Here is a 20,891-nt window from a genome sequence, read left to right as displayed (position 1 = left end):
GATGGATGGCGGAATGTGATGTGGAAATGGGTAGATGGATGGTGGAATGTGATGAAGAATTGGGGAGATGGATGAAGGAATGTGATGAGGACATGGGTAGATGGATGGTGAATGTGATGTGGAGTTGGGAAATGGATGGAAGAATCTGCTGAGGTATTGCTTAGATGGATGGGGGGATGTGATGAGGAATTGGGTAGATGGATGAAGGAATGTGATGAGGAATTGGGTAAATGGATGGAAGAATGCGATAAGGAATTGGGTAGATAGATGGAAGAATGTGATGAGGAATTGGGTAGATGGATTGAGGAATGGGATGAGGAATTGGGGAGATGGATTGAGGAATGTGATGAGGAATTGGGTAGATGGATGGAAGAATGTGTTGAGGATTTGGGTAGATGGATGGCGGAATGTGATGTGGAAATGGGTAGATGGATGGTGGAATGTGATAAAGAATTGGGGAGATGGATGAAGGAATGTGATGAGAAATTGGGTAGATGGATGGTGAATGTGATGAGGAATTGGGTAGATGGATGGAGGAATGTGATGTGGAATTGGGAAATGGATGGAAGAATCTGCTGAGGTATTGCTCGGATGGATGGGGGAATGTGATGAGGAATTGGGTAGATGGATGAAGGAATGTGATGAGGAATTGGGTAAATGGATGGAAGAACGCGATAAGGAATTGGGTAGATAGATGGAAGAATGTGATGAGGAATTGGGTAGATGGATTGAGGAATGTGGTGAGGAATTGGGTAGATGGATGGAGGAATGGGATGAGGAATTGGGGAGATGGATTGAGGAATGTGATGAGGAATTGGGTAGATGGATGGAAGAATGTGTTGAGGATTTGGGTAGATGGATGGAGGAATGTGATGAGGAATTCAGTAGATGGATCGAGGAATGTGAAGAGGAATTGGGTAGATGGATGGAAGAATGCGATGAGGATTTGGTAGATGGATGGAAGAATGCGATGAGGAATTCGGTAGATGGATGGGAGAAACTGATGTGGAATTGGGTAGATGGATTGAGGAATGTGATGAGGAATTGGGTAGATGGATGGAGGAATGTGACGAGGAATTGGGTAGATGGATACAGGAATGTGATGAGGAATTGGGTAGATGGATGCAGGAATGTGATGAGGAATTGTTAGATGGATGGAGGAATGTGATGAAGAATTGCATAGATGTATTGAGGAACAGGATAAGGATTCAGTTAGATGGATGGACGAATGTGAAGAGGAATTGGGTGGATGGATTGAGGAACGGGATGAGGATTTAGTTAGATGGAAGGAGGAATGTGATGAAGAATTGGATAGATGGATGGTGGAATGCAATGAGGAATTTGGTGGATGGATGGAGGAATGTGATGAGGAATTGCATAGATGGATTGAGGTTCGGGATGAGGATTTAGTTAGATGGATGTCGGACTGTGATAAGGAATTGGGTAGATGAATGGATGAATGTGATGAAGATGTCGTTAGATGGATGGATGAATGTAATGAGGATGTAGTTAGATGGATGGAGGGTAGATTGATGGAAGAATGTGATGAGGATTTGGGTTGATGGATGGAGGAATTTGATGAGGAATTGGTAGATGGATGGAAGAATGCGATGAGGGATTGGGTAGATGGATAGAGGAATGTGATGAGGAATTGGGTAGATGGTTGGAAGAATGCGATGAGGAATTAAGTAGATGGATTGAGGAATGTGATGAGGAATTGGGTAGATTGATGGAGGAATGTGATGAGGAATTGGGTAGATGGATGGAAGAATGCGATGAGGAATTAAGTAGATGGATTGAGGAATGTGATGAGGAACTGGTTAGATTGATTGAGGAATGTGATGAAGATTTAGTTCGATGGATGGAGGAATGTGATGAGGAATTGTTAGATGGATGGAGGAATGTGATGAGGAATTGCATAGATGTATTGAGGAACAGGATGAGGATTCAGTTAGATGGATGGACGAATGTGAAGAGGAATTGGGTGGATGGATTGAGGAACGGGATGAGGATTTAGTTAGATGGAAGGAGGAATGTGATGAAGAATTGGATAGATGGATGGTGGAATGCAATGAGGAATTTGGTGGATGGATGGAGGAATGTGATGAGGAATTGCATAGATGGATTGAGGTTCGGGATGAGGATTTAGTTAGATGGATGTAGGACTGTGATGAGGAATTGGGTAGATGAATGGATGAATGTGATGAAGATGTCGTTAGATGGAGGAATGTGATGAGGATGCAGTTAGATTGATGGAGGAACGTGATGAGGATGTAGTTGGATGGATGGAGAAATGTGATGAGGATGTAGTTGGATGGATGGAGAAATGTGATGAGGATGCAGTTAGATTGATGGAGGAATGTGATGAGGATGTAGTTGGATGGATGGAGGAATGTGATGTGGATTTAGTTAGATGGATGTCGGAATGTGATGAGGAATTGGCAGATGGATGGAAGAATGCGATGAGGAATTGGGTAGATGGATAGAGGAATGCAATGAGGAATTGGGTAGACGGATGGACGAATGCGATGAGGAATTGAGTAGATGGATCGAGCAATGTGATGAGGAATTGCGTAGATGCATGGAGGAAGGCGATGCGGAATTGGGTAGATGGATGGAGGAATGTGATGAGGAATTGGGTAGATGGATTGAGGAATGTTCTGAGGAACTGGTTAGATGGATTGAGGAATGTGATGAAGATTTAGTTCGATGGATGGAGGAATGTGATGAGGAATTGGGTAGATGGATGGAGGAATGCGATGAGGAATTGGTAGATGGATGGAGGAATGTGATGAGGAATTGCATAGATGTATTGAGGAACTGGATGAGGATTCAGTTAGATGGATGGTGAATGTGAAGAAGAATTGGGTGGATGAATGGAGGAATGTGATGAGGAATTGTGTAGATGGATTGAGGAACGGGATGAGGATTTAGTTAGATGGAAGGAGGAAGGTGATGAAGAATTGGATAGATGGATGGTGGAATGCAATGAGGAATTTGCTGGATGGATGGAGGAATTGCATAGATGGATTGAGGTTCGGGATCAGGATTTAGTTAGATGGATGTAGGACTGTGATGAGGAATTGGGTAGATGAATGGATGAATGTGATGAGGATGTCGTTAGATGGATGGATGAATGTGATGAGGATGTAGTTAGATGGATGGAGGAATGTGATGAGGATGTAGTTAGATGGATGGAGGAATGTGATGATGATGTTTTTAGATGGATGGAGGAATGTGATGAGGATGTAGTTGGATGGATGGAGGAATGTGATGAGGAATTGGGTAGATGGATGTAGGAATGTGATGAGGAATTGGTAGATGGATGGAAGAATGCGATGAGGAATTGGGTAGTTGGATTGAGGAATTGGGTAGATGGATGGAAGAATGCGAGGAGGAATTGGGTAGATGGATGGAGGAATATGATGAGGAATTGGGTAGATGGATGGAAGAATGCGATGAGGAATTGGGTAGATGGATAGAGGAATGCAATGAGGAATTGGGTAGACGGATGGACGAATGCGATGAGGAATTGAGTAGATGGATAGAGGAATGTGATGAGGAAATGGATAGATGGATGCAAGAATGCGATGAGGATTTGGTAGATGGTTGGAAGAATGCGATGAAGAATTGGGTAGATGGATGGAGTAATGTGATGAGGAATTGGGTAGATGGTTGGAAGAATGCAATGAGGAATTGGGTAGATGGATGGAGGAATGTGATGTGGATTTGGTAGATGGATGGAAGAATGTGATGAGGAATTGGGTAGATGGATGAAGGTATGTGGTGAGCAATTGGGTAGATGGATTCAGGAATGTGATGAGGAATTTGGTAGATAGATGAAGGTATATTATGAGGGTTTAATTAAATGGATGGAGGAATGTGATGAGGAATTGGGTTGCTGGATTGAGGAATGTGATGCGGAATTAGTTAGATGGATGAAGGAATGTGGTGAGCAATTGGGTAGATGGATGCAGGAATGTGATGAGGAATTTGGTAGATGGATGGAAGAATGTGATGAGGTATTTGGTTGATGGATTGAGGAATGTGATGAGGAATTGGGTACATGATTGGAAGAATTCGATGAGGAATTTGCTAAATGGATAGAGGAATGTGATGAGGAATTCGGTAGATGGATGGAAGAATGCAATGAGGATTTGGGTAGATGGATGGAGGAATGCAATGAGGAATTGGGTAGATTGATGGAAGAATGTGATGAGGATTTGGGTAGATGGATGGAGGAAGGCGATGCGGAATTGGGTCGATGGATGGAGGAATGTGATGAGGAATTGGATAGATGGATTGAGGAATGTGATGAGGAATTGGTAGATGGATGGAAAAATGCGATGAGGGATTGGGTAGATGGATAGAGGAATGTGATGAGGAATTGGGTAGATGGTTGGAAGAATGCGATGAGGGATTGGGTAGATGGATAGAGGAATGTGATGAGGAATTGGGTAGATGGTTGGAAGAATGCGATGAGGAATTAAGTAGATGGATTGAGGAATGTGATGAGGAATTGGGTAGATTGATGGAGGAATGTGATGAGGAATTGGGTAGATGGATGGAAGAATGCGATGAGGGATTGGGTAGATGGATAGAGGAATGTGATGAGGAATTGGGTAGATGGTTGGAAGAATGCGATGAGGAATTAAGTAGATGGATTGAGGAATGTGATGAGGAATTGGGTAGATTGATGGAGGAATGTGGTGAGGAATTGGGTAGATGGATGGAGGAATGTGGTGAGGAATTGGGTAGATGGCTGGATGAATGCGATGAGGAATTGCGTAGATGGATTGAGGAACGGAATGAGGAATTAGTTAGATGGATGAAGTAATGTGATGAAGAATTGGGTAGATGGATGGAGGAATGTGATGAGGATTTGGTTCGATGGTTTTATAGCATGGAGGTGAGGAGGGTGTTACAGTTGCCCTTCCTCGTTTGACCTCAATTGGTTTATTCCTTTTAAACTGTGGTTGTGCTTACCACCTCAGTGAGTGTTTCACTTTTAGCGTGATCATGAAAGAACCAATCATCAGGCTTTCTTGAGTTTAAACATGAAACAGGTAACTCTACTCAACAAGCTGAACCCAATCTAAATTAATAAAAAAAAGCTGAACATTCACGCACACATCCACATGAAGATCACATGCATACAAATAGATTACAAAGTGAAAGCTTTTTTGCTTGGATTGAAGTACAGAATTAATAAAAATTAAATACACGTCTGGGATTGGATGATTCAGTGTAAAGCATGGCTACTTGACCCGAACCTGACCGGACCCAACAATATGTGTCAGTTTCGGGTCGGGTCAGGTCTCTCTTCCAGGTCCAGCATTCAGGCTCGTCTCGGCTTGGGCTGGACGTGGATAGTGCTGCCTTACTCTGGGAAGTAATCTTCAAATGAACGTTCAGGACATCAAGGCAGGAAACTTGCAGTCTGGACTCCGCACTCTGCAGTAAAGCCTGGCTACCTGACCAAACCCGATTACGTGTGTCGGGTTCGGGTCTGGTCAGGCATTTAAAAAAATTATAGGACTCAGGTCCAGGTTGGGTTTGGGTCCGCTGTGGTCGGGTCAAGCCCAGATTGGCTTTTAATTTTATACCCGAGCCAAGCTTTAATTTGGTGATCTACCAGCTGGAGTTGTATTCTTGAAGTCGTTGGCTGGCTCGCTTTACTCAGGGTTTTCTTGGCTCCACAGGCCCCAGGTTGCCAGTATTTAGACTTGGAGGGGTTTATTCTTTCAAAGTCAACGGGCTGCATTTTAAAACTCTGCCGCCGAAATAGGTGGCGTGCGTAACTAAATGCAGCCCGCACACAGTGGGTCCACATCTCGGAGCCGCTGGGATTCCAAACAGGGCGGCTCATTACCATGTCCAGGAAGGCCGCCTGTACCCGTCCCCACACCACCCCCCCCGATCACATGGAGGGGACAAGTGAGCCGTTGTTGGCAAAGGTGTCCGCTGCCAATGCGCAGGTGCCGGTGCCATTTTTAAAGGGCTTAGAGCCCTCAATAAGTACTTGAGATTTAAAGGTTCAGTTACTGTAAAGTTTGTTAAAAATGAATAAAATAACCTTTACATGAACTCTCTCTCCCCAACCAATGGCATATTACAACATTCCTGCCCTTCTCCCCCCACCCCTGAATATCTACCTTGACAATTTGATCACTCCCACCCCCCAAAGTTCAGAACCTTTGTCCGTTACCCCTTCCCATCACTCTCCCGACCAATCGGAGACATTCTAACCCCACTCCCCCCTCCCAACAGAGAGAAAAACACCTCCTCCCCCACTCCCCACACGTCACGCCTCGTTTCCCTGAATGAGGATTCAAAAGTGTGGCATTGCTGGCTGCCAGAATAAAAATTGCAACCTGTTGGCAGAATTTCTGTGACCTGCATTCACATATTTTAATGCAGGTCCTGTTGTCGAGCGATGGGACAGCCGGCACAAGGCCTCGTCGCCTCAGCCAAGATTGTTAGGCATCCTCCATTGCAATCTTCATTGTCCCCCACCCCATCACTGTTCCCAGTATCAGAGAGGATTTAAAATCCAGCCCAATGTGGATTGCCTTGACTGCGTGCTCATGAAGCAATCCTAGGTAATTCAATTACTTTGAGCAAGCCATTGCTCTGGCTCCAGGGCTTCTCAGACTTTTGGTTTCAGCTGGGCCTTGGAATGTGCAAAGTTGTTTCTGATGCAAATTGCAGTGGCCATCTTGGCAGCCATTTAAAAAAAAAATTTACTGTAGGATTTTCTCTATTAAAAGTATAATGTAAGTTTCCAACCGATGAATTCATATTTATCATTTGACATATATTGTTTTCTTGACAATGGATTGAGGAATGTGATGAGGATTTGAACAGCTGGTTTGAGGAATGTGCTGAGGAGTTGGATAGATGGATTGAGGAATGTAATGAGGAGTTGGATAGATGGATTGAGGAATGTAATGAGGAGTTGGATAGATGGATTGAGGAATGTGATGAGGAGTTGGATAGATGGATTGAGGAATGTGCTGAGGAGTTGGATAGATGGATTGAGGAATGTGCTGAGGAGTTGGATAGATGGATTGAGGAATGTAATGAGGAGTTGGATAGATGGATTGAGGAATGTAATGAGGAGTTGGATAGATGGATTGAGGAATGTGATGAGGATTTGAACAGCTAGTTTGAGGAATGTGATGAGGAGTTGGATAGATGGATTGAGGAATGTGCTGAGGAGTTGGATAGATGGATTGAGGAATGTGATGAGGATTTGAACAGCTGGATTGAGGAATGTGATGAGGAGTTGGATAGATGGATTGAGGAATGTGCTGAGGAGTTGGATAGATGGATTGAGGAATGTGCTGAGGAGTTGGATAGATGGATTGAGGAATGTGATGAGGATTTGAACAGCTGGTTTGAGGAATGTGATGAGGAGTTGGATAGATGGATTGAGGAATGTGATGAGGAGTTGGATAGATGGATTGAGGAATGTGCTGAGGAGTTGGATAGATGGATTGAGGAATGTGATGAGGAGTTGGATAGATGGATTGAGGAATGTGCTGAGGAGTTGGATCAATGGATTGAGGAATGTGCTGAGGAGTTGGATAGATGGATTGAGGAATGTGATGAGGATTTGAACAGCTGGTTTGAGGAATGTGATGAGGAGTTGGATAGATGGATTGAGGAATGTGCTGAGGAGTTGGATAGATGGATTGAGGAATGTGCTGAGGAGTTGGATAGATGGATTGAGGAATGTGATGAGGATTTGAACAGCTGGATTGAGGAATGTGCTGAGGAGTTGGATAGATGGATTGAGGAATGTGCTGAGGAGTTGGATAGATGGATTGAGGAATGTGATGAGGATTTGAACAGCTGGATTGAGGAATGTGCTGAGGAGTTGGATAGATGGATTGAGGAATGTGCTGAGGAGTTGGATAGATGGATTGAGGAATGTGATGAGGATTTGAACAGCTGGATTGAGGAATGTGCTGAGGAGTTGGATAGATGGATTGAGGAATGTGCTGAGGAGTTGGATAGATGGATTGAGGAATGTGATGAGGATTTGAACAGCTGGATTGAGGAATGTGCTGAGGAGTTGGATAGATGGATTGAGGAATGTGCTGAGGAGTTGGATAGATGGATTGAGGAATGTGCTGAGGAGTTGGATAGATGGATTGAGGAATGTGATGAGGATTTGAACAGCTGGTTTGAGGAATGTGATGAGGAGTTGGATAGATGGATTGAGGAATGTGCTGAGGAGTTGGATAGATGGATTGAGGAATGTGCTGAGGAGTTGGATAGATGGATTGAGGAATGTGCTGAGGAGTTGGATAGATGGATTGAGGAATGTGCTGAGGAGTTGGATAGATGGATTGAGGAATGTGCTGAGGAGTTGGATAGATGGATTGAGGAATGTGATGAGGATTTGAACAGCTGGATTGAGGAATGTGCTGAGGAGTTGGATAGATGGATTGAGGAATGTGCTGAGGAGTTGGATCAATGGACTGAGGATGTAATGAGGATTTAGGTAGATGGGATTTTAAACACGAAAAGGATTTCTTTGGGCTTCCTCCTTTCTTCCTACAAATTTTATATTCTTAAATTGTGCTGTAATTAAAATCTATGAAGACATTTTTTATGATTTGTGAGGTTTTCAAAATACAAAATTTAGGACGTTATAATATTACAATTATTTGTGGTTTTAGTTGCGGTACAGAAATGTTGCAATCCAATATTTCTCTCTTGAAGAACTTTAATTCGTCTCAAAATGCATGCGTTTTGCTGGCTAATCAATATAGTTTATACATTGGTAATATTGGTTATTGATTTCATAGATTCAGTCTGATTTCCTGAAATCTCCGGCTGTGTTGTTGGACTGTCTTGATTCATGTATTGCCTTATCCAATCTATGTACTTGTAAACTTTAGTGTAAATTCCGTACTTGTTCTCGCGAGCACATCCTTCTCCCCAGCTTACTATTCCCGTTAAAAACCAATTGCCTTTGTACAGTGTGACATGAGGTCCTCCGCTATCTCCACCACAGGCGTCTTTCCCTGCCTTCGCATAACCTGCACAGAACATGTTTTCTGTCATGTTAAATCTGGAGGTCTCACGGCACTTAGACATTCGAACCAGCGGCACTCGGAGTTTCTGCAGTGTTTCAGCAGGCTTCCCGAACTCTGAGCGCTTCCCCCAGCCGCTCACCATGGAGCGTCTAATTTGGCTCAACTGCCGCAGGGCAAAGTCTGGCTCAGGTAAACAGACAGGGACTGCATAATCATCTAGAACAACGGCAGCATCGAGTTTCAACAGAGCAATGTCATTGTCAACAGAAGTCTTGTCGTAGTTCTCGTGTAGGATCAATCTCGATATATTCCTTTCTTGTTCGCTGCCTTCGTCTTTATTTAGTATGTGTTCACCTTCAGACAGAAAGTCAATAATTGATATCTCACCGTTTAAATCTAGTTACACTACAGCAAATACACAGTTCCTGCTTCTAAAAGCGTCCGCAGTGGCTTTAATCAAACAAATTAAAACTCATTCCAACCCATTCAACCAATCATATTTGGATCAATTCTCCAAACCTCTTCTTTCTTCAGTCAGTTTGCATGCATCCCACGACCTTTTGCCCATGTCTGAATGGGTACGCCCACTCCATCCAAAGCATCATTCTGCTTTCCAGATGCAAGGCTCAAGAGCTGAAAGCATTAAGAGGTACTCACTCTCACTGCCTGCACTGGATTCATGCCCTTGGAGTTACCCCATGACTGCTGACCTCCTCTGCTATCTGAAGCTAGGCCTGTTAGTTAGGCTGCCATGTCTCCTCCTCCCGTCCGTTGGGAATATAACCTGCCTCCTTTCCCTGGCACCTAGAGGGAGGCATCAGGGAAATGTAGGGCTGCCCAGGGTCTACTCTCAGACATCTCTCTGTATCCTCTGTGACCTCCTCCTCTCCAAGGCCTCAGAATGCAAAATAAACTGCAGGGCTGGAAGCCCATTAAAATGGTGCCAGCGCCTGGTGAGGCATCAGCTGATGCTGGACTCTGCCTGCAGACCTGATTCCGGCCATGCAATTGGTCAGGCCCCGTGCCTGATTACCCCTAATTGGCTGTCAACACATGATCCAGCGGCTACTGGCCACACATGGTGACGATGTGCTGTGCCCCATTTCTAGTCCCAATGGCAGGACTGGCATCCTCAATATAAAATCCAGCCCCTAATTCCCACTACACAATTCACAATCAATCTAATCACCAATACACAATTCACAATCAATCTAATCCCCAATACACAATTCACAATCAATCTAATCCCCAATACACAATTCACAATCAATCTAATCCCCAATACACAATTCACAATCAATCTAATCCCCAATACACAATTCACAATCAATCTAATCACCAATACACAATTCACAATCAATCTAATCCCCAATACACAATTCACAATCAATCTAATCCCCAATACACAATTCACAATCAATCTAATCACCAATACACAATTCACAATCAATCTAATCCCCAATACACAATTCACAATCAATCTAATCACCAATACACAATTCACAATCAATCTAATCCCCAATACACAATTCACAATCAATCTAATCACCAATACACAATTCACAATCAATCTAATTCCCAATACACAATTCACAATCAATCTAATTCCCAATACACAATTCACAATCAATCTAATTCCCAATACACAATTCACAATCAATCTAATTCCCAATACACAATTCACAATCAATCTAATCCCCACTACACAATCCCTAAACAAGCTAATCCCCACTACACAATCCCTAAACAAGCTAATCCCCACTACACAATCCCAAACTAAACTAATCCCCACTACACAATCCCTAAACAAGCTAATCACCACTACACAATCCCTAAACAAGCTAATCCCCACTACACAATCTCTAAACAAGCTAATCCCCACTACACAATCCCTAAACAAGCTAATCACCACTACACAATCCCAAAATAAACTAATCCCCACTACACAATCCCAAACTAATCTAATCCCCACTACACAATCCCTAAACAAGCTAATCACCACTACACAATCCCAAAATAAACTAATCCCCACTACACAATCCCAAAATAAACTAATCCCCACTACACAATCCCAAACTAATCTAATCCCCACTACACAATCCCTAAACAAGCTAATCACCACTACACAATCCCAAAATAAACTAATCCCCACTACACAATCCCAAAATAATCTAATCCCCACTACACAATCCCTAAACAAGCTAATCACCACTACACAATCCCTAAACAAGCTAATCACCACTACACAATCCCAAAATAAACTAATCACCACTACACAATCCCAAAATAAACTAATCCCCACTACACAATCCCAAACTAATCTAATCCCCACTACACAATCCCTAAACAAGCTAATCACCACTACACAATCCCTAAACAAGCTAATCACCACTACACAATCCCAAAATAAACTAATCACCACTACACAATCCCAAAATAAACTAATCCCCACTACACAATCCCAAACTAATCTAATCCCCACTACACAATCCCTAAACAAGCTAATCACCACTACACAATCCCTAAACAAGCTAATCACCACTACACAATCCCAAAATAAACTAATCCCCACTACACAATCCCAAAATAATCTAATCCCCACTACACAATCCCTAAACAAGCTAATCACCACTACACAATCCCTAAACAAGCTAATCACCACTACACAATCCCAAAATAAACTAATCACCACTACACAATCCCAAAATAAACTAATCCCCACTACACAATCCCAAACTAATCTAATCCCCACTACACAATCCCTAAACAAGCTAATCACCACTACACAATCCCTAAACAAGCTAATCACCACTACACAATCCCAAAATAAACTAATCACCACTACACAATCCCAAAATAAACTAATCCCCACTACACAATCCCAAACTAATCTAATCCCCACTACACAATCCCTAAACAAGCTAATCACCACTACACAATCCCTAAACAAGCTAATCACCACTACACAATCCCAAACTAAACTAATCCCCACTACACAATTCACAATCAATCTAATCCCCACTACACAATCCCAAACTAAACTAATCCCCACTACACAATTCACAATCAATCTAATCCCCACTACACAATCCCAAACTAAACTAATCCCCACTACACAATTCACAATCAATCTAATCCCCACTACACAATCCCAAACTAAACTAATCCCCACTACACAATTCACAATCAATCTAATCCCCACTACACAATCCCAAACTAAACTAATCCCCACTACACAATTCACAATCAATCTAATCCCCACTACACAATCCCAAACTAAACTAATCCCCACTACACAATCCCAAACTAAACTAATCCCCACTACACAATTCACAATCAATCTAATCCCCACTACACAATCCCAAACTAAACTAATCCCCACTACACAATTCACAATCAATCTAATCACCACTACACAATCCCAAAATAAACTAATCCCCACTACACAATCCCAAAATAATCTAATCCCCACTACACAATCCTAAACAAGCTAATCCCCACTACACAATCCTAAACAAGCTAATCACCACTACACAATCCCAAAATAAACTAATCCCCACTACACAATCCCAAAATAATCTAATCCCCGCTACACAATCCCTAAACAAGCTAATCACCACTACACAATCCCAAACTAAACTAATCCCCACTACACAATCCCAAACTAAACTAATCCCCACTACACAATTCACAATCAATCTAATCCCCACTACACAATCCCAAACTAAACTAATCCCCACTACACAATTCACAATCAATCTAATCCCCACTACACAATCCCAAACTAAACTAATCACCACTACACAAACCCACACTAATCTAATCCCCACTACACAATCCCAAACTAAACTAATCCCCACTACACAATCCCAAACTAATCTAATCCTCACTACACAATCCTAAACTAATCTAATCCTCACTACACAATCCTAAACTAATCGAAACCCAACTACACATTCCCAAACTAATCTAATCCCCACTACACAATCCCAAACTAAACTAATCCCCACTACACAATCCCAAAATAATCTATTCCCCAAAACACAATCCCAAACTACTCTAACCCCACTACACAGTTGCAAACTATGCTAATCCCCACTACGCAATCCCAAACTAATCTAATCCTCACTACACAATCCCAAACTAATCTAATCCTCACTACACAATCCCAAACTAATCTAATCCCCACTACACAATCCCAAACTAATCTAATCCTCACTACACAATCCCAAACTAATCTAATCCCCACTACACAATCCCAAACTAATCTAATCCTCACTACACATTCCCAAACTAATCTAATCCTCACTACACAATCCCAAACTAATCTAATCCCCACTACACAATCCCAAAATAATCTATTCCCCAAAACACAATCCCAAACTACTCTAACCCCACTACACAGTTGCAAACTATGCTAATCCCCACTACGCAATCCCAAACTAATCTAATCCTCACTACACAATCCCAAACTAATCTAATCCTCACTACACAATCCCAAACTAATCTAATCCCCACTACACAATCCCAAACTAATCTAATCCTCACTACACAATCCCAAACTAATCTAATCCCCACTACACAATCCCAAACTAATCTAATCCTCACTACACATTCCCAAACTAATCTAATCCTCACTACACAATCCCAAACTAATCTAATCCTCACTACACAATCCCAAACTAATCTAATCCCCACTACACAATCCCAAACTAATCTAATCCTCACTACACATTCCCAAACTAATCTAATCCTCACTACACAATCCCAAACTAATCTAATCCCCACTACACCATCCCAAAATAATCTATTCCCCAAAACACAATCCCAAACTACTCTAACCCCACTACACAGTTGCAAACTATGCTAATCCCCACTACGCAATCCCAAACTAATCTAATCCTCACTACACAATCCCAAACTAATCTAATCCTCACTACACAATCCCAAACTAATCTAATCCCCACTACACAATCCCAAACTAATCTAATCCTCACTACACAATCCCAAACTAATCTAATCCCCACTACACAATCCCAAACTAATCTAATCCTCACTACACATTCCCAAACTAATCTAATCCTCACTACACAATCCCAAACTAATCTAATACTCACTACACAATCCCAAACTAATCTAATCCTCACTACACAATCCCAAACTAATCTAATCCCCACTACACAATCCCAAACTAATCTAATCCTCACTACACATTCCCAAACTAATCTAATCCTCACTACACAATCCCAAACTAATCTAATCCCCACTACACAATCCCAAAATAATCTATTCCCCAAAACACAATCCCAAACTACTCTAACCCCACTACACAGTTGCAAACTATGCTAATCCCCACTACGCAATCCCAAACTAATCTAATCCTCACTACACAATCCCAAACTAATCTAATCCTCACTACACAATCCCAAACTAATCTAATCCCCACTACACAATCCCAAACTAATCTAATCCTCACTACACAATCCCAAACTAATCTAATCCCCACTACACAATCCCAAACTAATCTAATCCTCACTACACATTCCCAAACTAATCTAATCCTCACTACACAATCCCAAACTAATCTAATCCTCACTACACAATCCCAAACTAATCTAATCCCCACTACACAATCCCAAACAAAACTAATCCTCACTACACTATCCCAAAACAATCGATTGTCCACTACACAATCCCAAAATAATCTAATTCCCACTACACAATCCCAAACTAATCTAAGCCCCACGACACAATCCCAAACTAATCTAAATCCTCACGACACAATCTCAAACTAATCTAATCATCGCTACACAATTCCAAACTAATCTAATCCTAACTACATCATACCAAAGTAATCTAATCCTTACTACACAATTCCAAACTAATCTAATCCTAACTACATCATACCAAAGTAATCTAATCCTTACTACACAATTCCAAACTAATCGAATCCTAACTACACCATACCAAAGTAATCTAATCCTAACCACACAATCCCAAACTAATTGTTCCTCACGACACAATCCCAAACTAATCTAATTCCACTATCCAATCCCAAAACATTCTATTCATCATGACACAATCCCAAACGAGTCTAATACACGCTACACAATCCCAAACCAATCTAATCTCCACTACACAATCATAAAATAGTCTATTTCCTACTACACAATCCCAAAACAATCTAATCCCCACTACACAATCTCAAACTAAACTAATCCTCACTACACAATCCCAAACTAATGTAATGCGCACTACAAAATCCCGAAGCAATCTAATCCGCACTACACAATCCCAAACTAATCTAATTCCGACTACAAAATCCCAAACTAATCCTCACTACACAATCCCAAACTAATGTAATGCACACTACAAAATCCCGAAGCAATCTAATCCCCACTACACAATCCCAAACTAATCTAATTCCGACTACAAAATCCCAAACTAATCCAATCCTCACTACAGAATCCCAAACTGTGCTGATCCTCACTACACAATCCCAAAATAATGTAATCCCCACTACACAATCCCAAATTTATCTAATCCTCACGACATAATCCCAAACTATGCTAATCCTCACTACACAATTCCAAAATAATGTAATCCCCACTATACAATCCCAAATTCATCTAATCATCACTACACAACCCCAAATTTATCTAATGCACAATACACCGTCCCCAAATCATCTAATCCTCACAGCACAATCCCAAACTAATCTAATTCCGGCAACACAATTCCAAACCAAGCCATTACTCATGATGCAATCCCAATCTAATCTAATACCCACTACACAATCCCAAATTTACCTAATCCTTACTACGCAACCCCAAACTTATCTAATCCTCACTACACAATCCTAAACTAATCGAATCCTCACTACACATTCCCAATCTAATCTAATCCCCGGTACAGAATACCAAACTAATGTAATGTTAATTACACAATCCCAAACTAATCTAATCCAGACTACAGAATCACAAACCAATCTAATCCCCACTACACAGTCCCATACTAATCTAATCACCACTACAGAATCTCAAACTAATCTAATCCCCAATACACAATCCTAAACTAATCTAATCCCCACAGCACAATCCGTAACTAATCTAATCCTCACTACACAATCCCAAACCAATCCAATCCCCACAACACAATCCCAACATAATCTAATCATCACTACACAAACCCAAACCAATCCAATCCCCACAACACAATCCCAACATAATCTAATCATAACTACACAATCCCAAACCAATCCAATCCCCACAACACAATTCAACATAATCTAATCATCACTACACAATCCCAAACCAATCCAGTCCACACAACACAATCCCAACATAATTTAATCCTCACTATACAATTGCAGCTAATTTAATCCCCACTACAGAATCCCAAACTAATCTTATCCTCACTACACAATTCCAAATTTATTTAAACCTCACTACAAATCCCAAATTTATCTAATCCTCACTACAAAATCCCAAACAAATCTAATCTTCACTCCATAATCCCAAACTAATCTAATCCCCAATACACAATCCCAAACCAATCTGATCCCCACTACACAATCCCAAACTAATCTAATCCCCACTACACAATCCCAAACTAATCTAATCCCCACTACACACACCCAACCAAATCTAATACCCACTACACAACCCCAAAATAATATAATCTCCACAAAAGCATTCTAAAGTAATCAAATCCTCACTATACAATCCCAAACCAATCTAATCCCCACTACACAATCCCAAACTAATCTAAGCCCCACTATACAATCCCAAATTAATCAAATCCCCACTACACAATCCCAAACTTAATTACTACTGACTACACAATGTGCAACCAATTTAATCTCACTACACAATCCCAAACTAATCTAATACCCACTACACAATCCCAAAATTGTAAAATCTCCACTAAAGAATTCCAAACTAATCAAATCCCCACTACACAATCCCAAAATTGTAAAATCTCCACTACATATTTCCAAACTAATCAAATCCCCACTACATTGTCTCAAATTAAACTACTCCTCACTACACAATCCCAAACAAATCAAATCCCGACTACGCAATTCCAAACTAATCTAATCCCCACTACAGAATCCCAAAATAATCTTATCCTCACTACACAAGCCCAAACTAATCTAAGCCCCACTATACAATCCCAAATTAATCAAATCCCAAATACACAATCCCAAACTTATCCAATACTGACTACACAATCTGCAACCAATTTAATCTCACTACACAACCCCAAAATAATATAATCTCCACTAAAGAATTCCAAACTAATCAAATCCCCACTACACAACACAAACTAATCTAATCCGCACTACACGATCCCGAACTAATCTAATCCCCACTACACAATCGCAAAATTGTAAAATGTCCACTACATTTTTCCAAGCTAATCAAATCCCCACTACATTGTCTCAAATTAAACTACTCCTCACTACACAATCCCAAACAAATCAAATCCCAACTACGCAATTCCAAACTAATCTAATCCCCACTACACAATCCCAAAATTGTAAAATGTCCACTACATTTTTCCAAGCTAATCAAATCCCCACTACATTGTCTCAAATTAAACTACTCCTTACTACACAATCCCAAACAAATCAAATCCCGACTATGCAATTCCAAACTAATCTAATCCCCACTACAGAATCCCAAAATAATCTTATCCTCACTACACAATCCCAAACTATTCTATTCCACACTGCACAACCCCAAACTAATCTAATGCTCACTACACAATCCCAAACTAATCTAAACCTGGCTACACAATCCCAAACCAATCCTGTGCCCACCACACAATTCCAAACTAATCTAATCCTCACTACACAATCCCAAACTAATCTAATCCCCAATACACAATTCCAAACTAATCTAATCCCCACTACACAATCCCAAACTAATCTAATCCCCACTACACAATCCCAAACTAATCTAATCCCCACTACACAATCCCAAACTAATCTAATCCTCACTACACAAACCCACACTAATCTATTGCCCACTACACAATCCCAAACTAATCTAATCCCCACTACACAAACCCACACTAATCTAATCCCCACTACACAATCCCAAACTAATCTAATCCCCACTACACAAACCCACACTAATCTAATCCCCACTACACAATCCCAAACTAATCTAATCCCTACTACACAATCCCAAACTAATCTAATCCCCACTACACAAACCCACACTAATCTAATCCCCACTACACAATCCCAAACTAATCTAATCCCCACTACACAAACCCACACTAATCTAATCCCCACTACACAATCCCAAACTAATCTAATCCTCACTACACAAACCCACACTAATCTATTCCCCACTACACAATCCCAAACTAATCTAATCCCCACTACACAAAACCACACTAATCTAATCCCCACTACACAATCCCAAACTAATCTAATCCTCACTACACAAACCCAAACTAATCTATTCCCCACTACACAATCCCAAACTAATCTAATCTCCACTACACAAACCCAAACTAATCTATTCCCCACTACACAATCCCAAACTAATCTAATCCCCACTACACAAACCCACACTAATCTATTCCCCACTACACAATCCCAAACTAATCTAATCTCCACTACACAATCCCAAACTAATCTAATCCTCACTACACAAACCCACACTAATCTATTCCCCACTACACAATACCAAACTAATCTAATCTCCACTACACAAACCCAAACTAATCTAATCCTCACTACACAAACCCACACTAATCTAATACTCACTACACAAACCCACACTAATCTAATCCCCACTACACAATCCCAAACTAATCTAATCCCCACTACACAAACCCACACTAATCTAATCCCCACTACACAATCCCAAACTAATCTAATCCTCACTACACAAACCCACACTAATCTATTCCCCACTACACAATCCCAAACTAATCTAATCCTCACTACACAAACCCACACTAATCTATTCCCCACTACACAATCCCAAACTAATCTAATCTCCACTACACAAACCCAAACTAATCTAATCCTCACTACACAAACCCACACTAATCTAATACTCACTACACAATCCCACACTAATCTAATCCCCACTACACAAACCCACACTAATCTAATACTCACTACACAATCCCACACTAATCTAATCCTCACTACACAAACCCACACTAATCTAATACTCACTACACAATCCCACACTAATCTAATCCTCACTACACAAACCCACACTAATCTAATACTCACTACACAATCCCAAACTAATCTAATCCCCACTACACAAACCCACACTAATCTAATCCCCACTACACACTCCCAAACTAATCTAATATCCACTACACAAACCCAAACTAATCTAATCCTCACGACACAAACCCACACTAATCTAATCCCCACTACACAATCCCAAACTAATCTAATCCTCACGACACAAACCCACACTAATCTATTCCCCACTACACAATCCCAAACTAATCTAATCCCCACTACACAAACCCACACTAATCTAATCCCCACTACACAATCCCAAACTAATCTAATCCTCACTACACAAACCCACACTAATCTATTCCCCACTACACAATCCCAAACTAATCTAATCCCCACTACACAAACCCACACTAATCTAATCCCCACTACACAATCCCAAACTAATCTAATCCTCACTACACAAACCCACACTCATCTATTCCCCACTACACAATCCCAAACTAATCTAATCTCCACTACACAAACCCAAACTAATCTAATCCTCACTACACAAACCCACACTAATCTAATACTCACTACACAATCCCAAACTAATCTAATCCCCACTACACAAACCCACACTAATCTAATCCCCACTACACAAACCCAAACTAATCTAATCCTCACTACACAAACCCACACTAATCTAATACTCACTACACAATCCCAAACTAATCTAATCCCCACTACACAAACCCACACTAATCTAATCCCCACTACACAATCCCAAACTAATCTAATCCTCACTACACAAACCCACACTCATCTATTCCCCACTACACAATCCCAAACTAATCTAATCTCCACTACACAAACCCAAACTAATCTAATCCTCACTACACAAACCCACACTAATCTAATACTCACTACACAATCCCAAACTAATCTAATCCCCACTACACAAACCCACACTAATCTAATCCCCACTACACAAACCCAAACTAATCTAATCCTCACTACACAAACCCACACTAATCTAATCCTCACTACACAAACCCACACTAATCTAATACTCACTACACAATCCCAAACTAATCTAATCCTCACTACACAATCCCAAACTAATCTAATCCTCACTACACAAACCCACACTAATCTAATACTCACTACACAATCCCAAACTAATCTAATACTCACTACACAAACCCACACTAATCTAATCCCCACTACACAAACCCACACTAATCTAATCCCCACTACACAAACCCAAACTAATCTAATCCTCACTACACAAACCCACACTAATCTAATACTCACTACACAATCCCAAACTAATCTAATACTCACTACACAATCCCAAACTAATCTAATCCCCACTACACAATCCCAAACTAATCTAATCCTCACTACACAAACCCACACTAATCTAATCCTCACTACACAAACCCAAACTAATCTAATCCTCACTACACAAACCCACACTAATCTAATCCCCACTACACAAACCCACACTAATCTAATCCCCACTACACAATCCCAAACTAATCTAATCTCCACTACACAAACCCAAACTAATCTAATCCTCACTACACAAACCCACACTAATCTAATACTCACTACACAATCCCAAACTA

At 41.0% G+C, this 20,891-nt stretch overlaps 1 protein-coding gene across 1 annotated transcript in view; it reads right to left on the bottom strand.

Moving 5' to 3' along the window:
• Positions 1–8,719: 8,719 nt before the first annotated feature.
• The window catches only part of LOC137374084 (coagulation factor VII-like), a 116,631-nt gene continuing 104,459 nt past the window's right edge, over positions 8,720–20,891 (bottom strand). The window contains exon 8 of the mRNA XM_068039841.1: positions 8,720–9,404. Within this exon, the coding sequence (XP_067895942.1) occupies positions 8,785–9,404 (620 nt within the window). The 3' untranslated portion in view covers positions 8,720–8,784. The remainder of the gene's footprint in view (positions 9,405–20,891) is intronic.

The sequence above is a fragment of the Heterodontus francisci genome, chromosome 10 (genome assembly GCF_036365525.1).
Source record: "Heterodontus francisci isolate sHetFra1 chromosome 10, sHetFra1.hap1, whole genome shotgun sequence".
In the NCBI taxonomy this organism is placed as follows: domain Eukaryota; kingdom Metazoa; phylum Chordata; class Chondrichthyes; order Heterodontiformes; family Heterodontidae; genus Heterodontus; species Heterodontus francisci.
The sequence above is the reverse complement of the archived record's forward strand: the minus strand, read 5'-3'. Positions and strand labels throughout refer to the sequence as shown.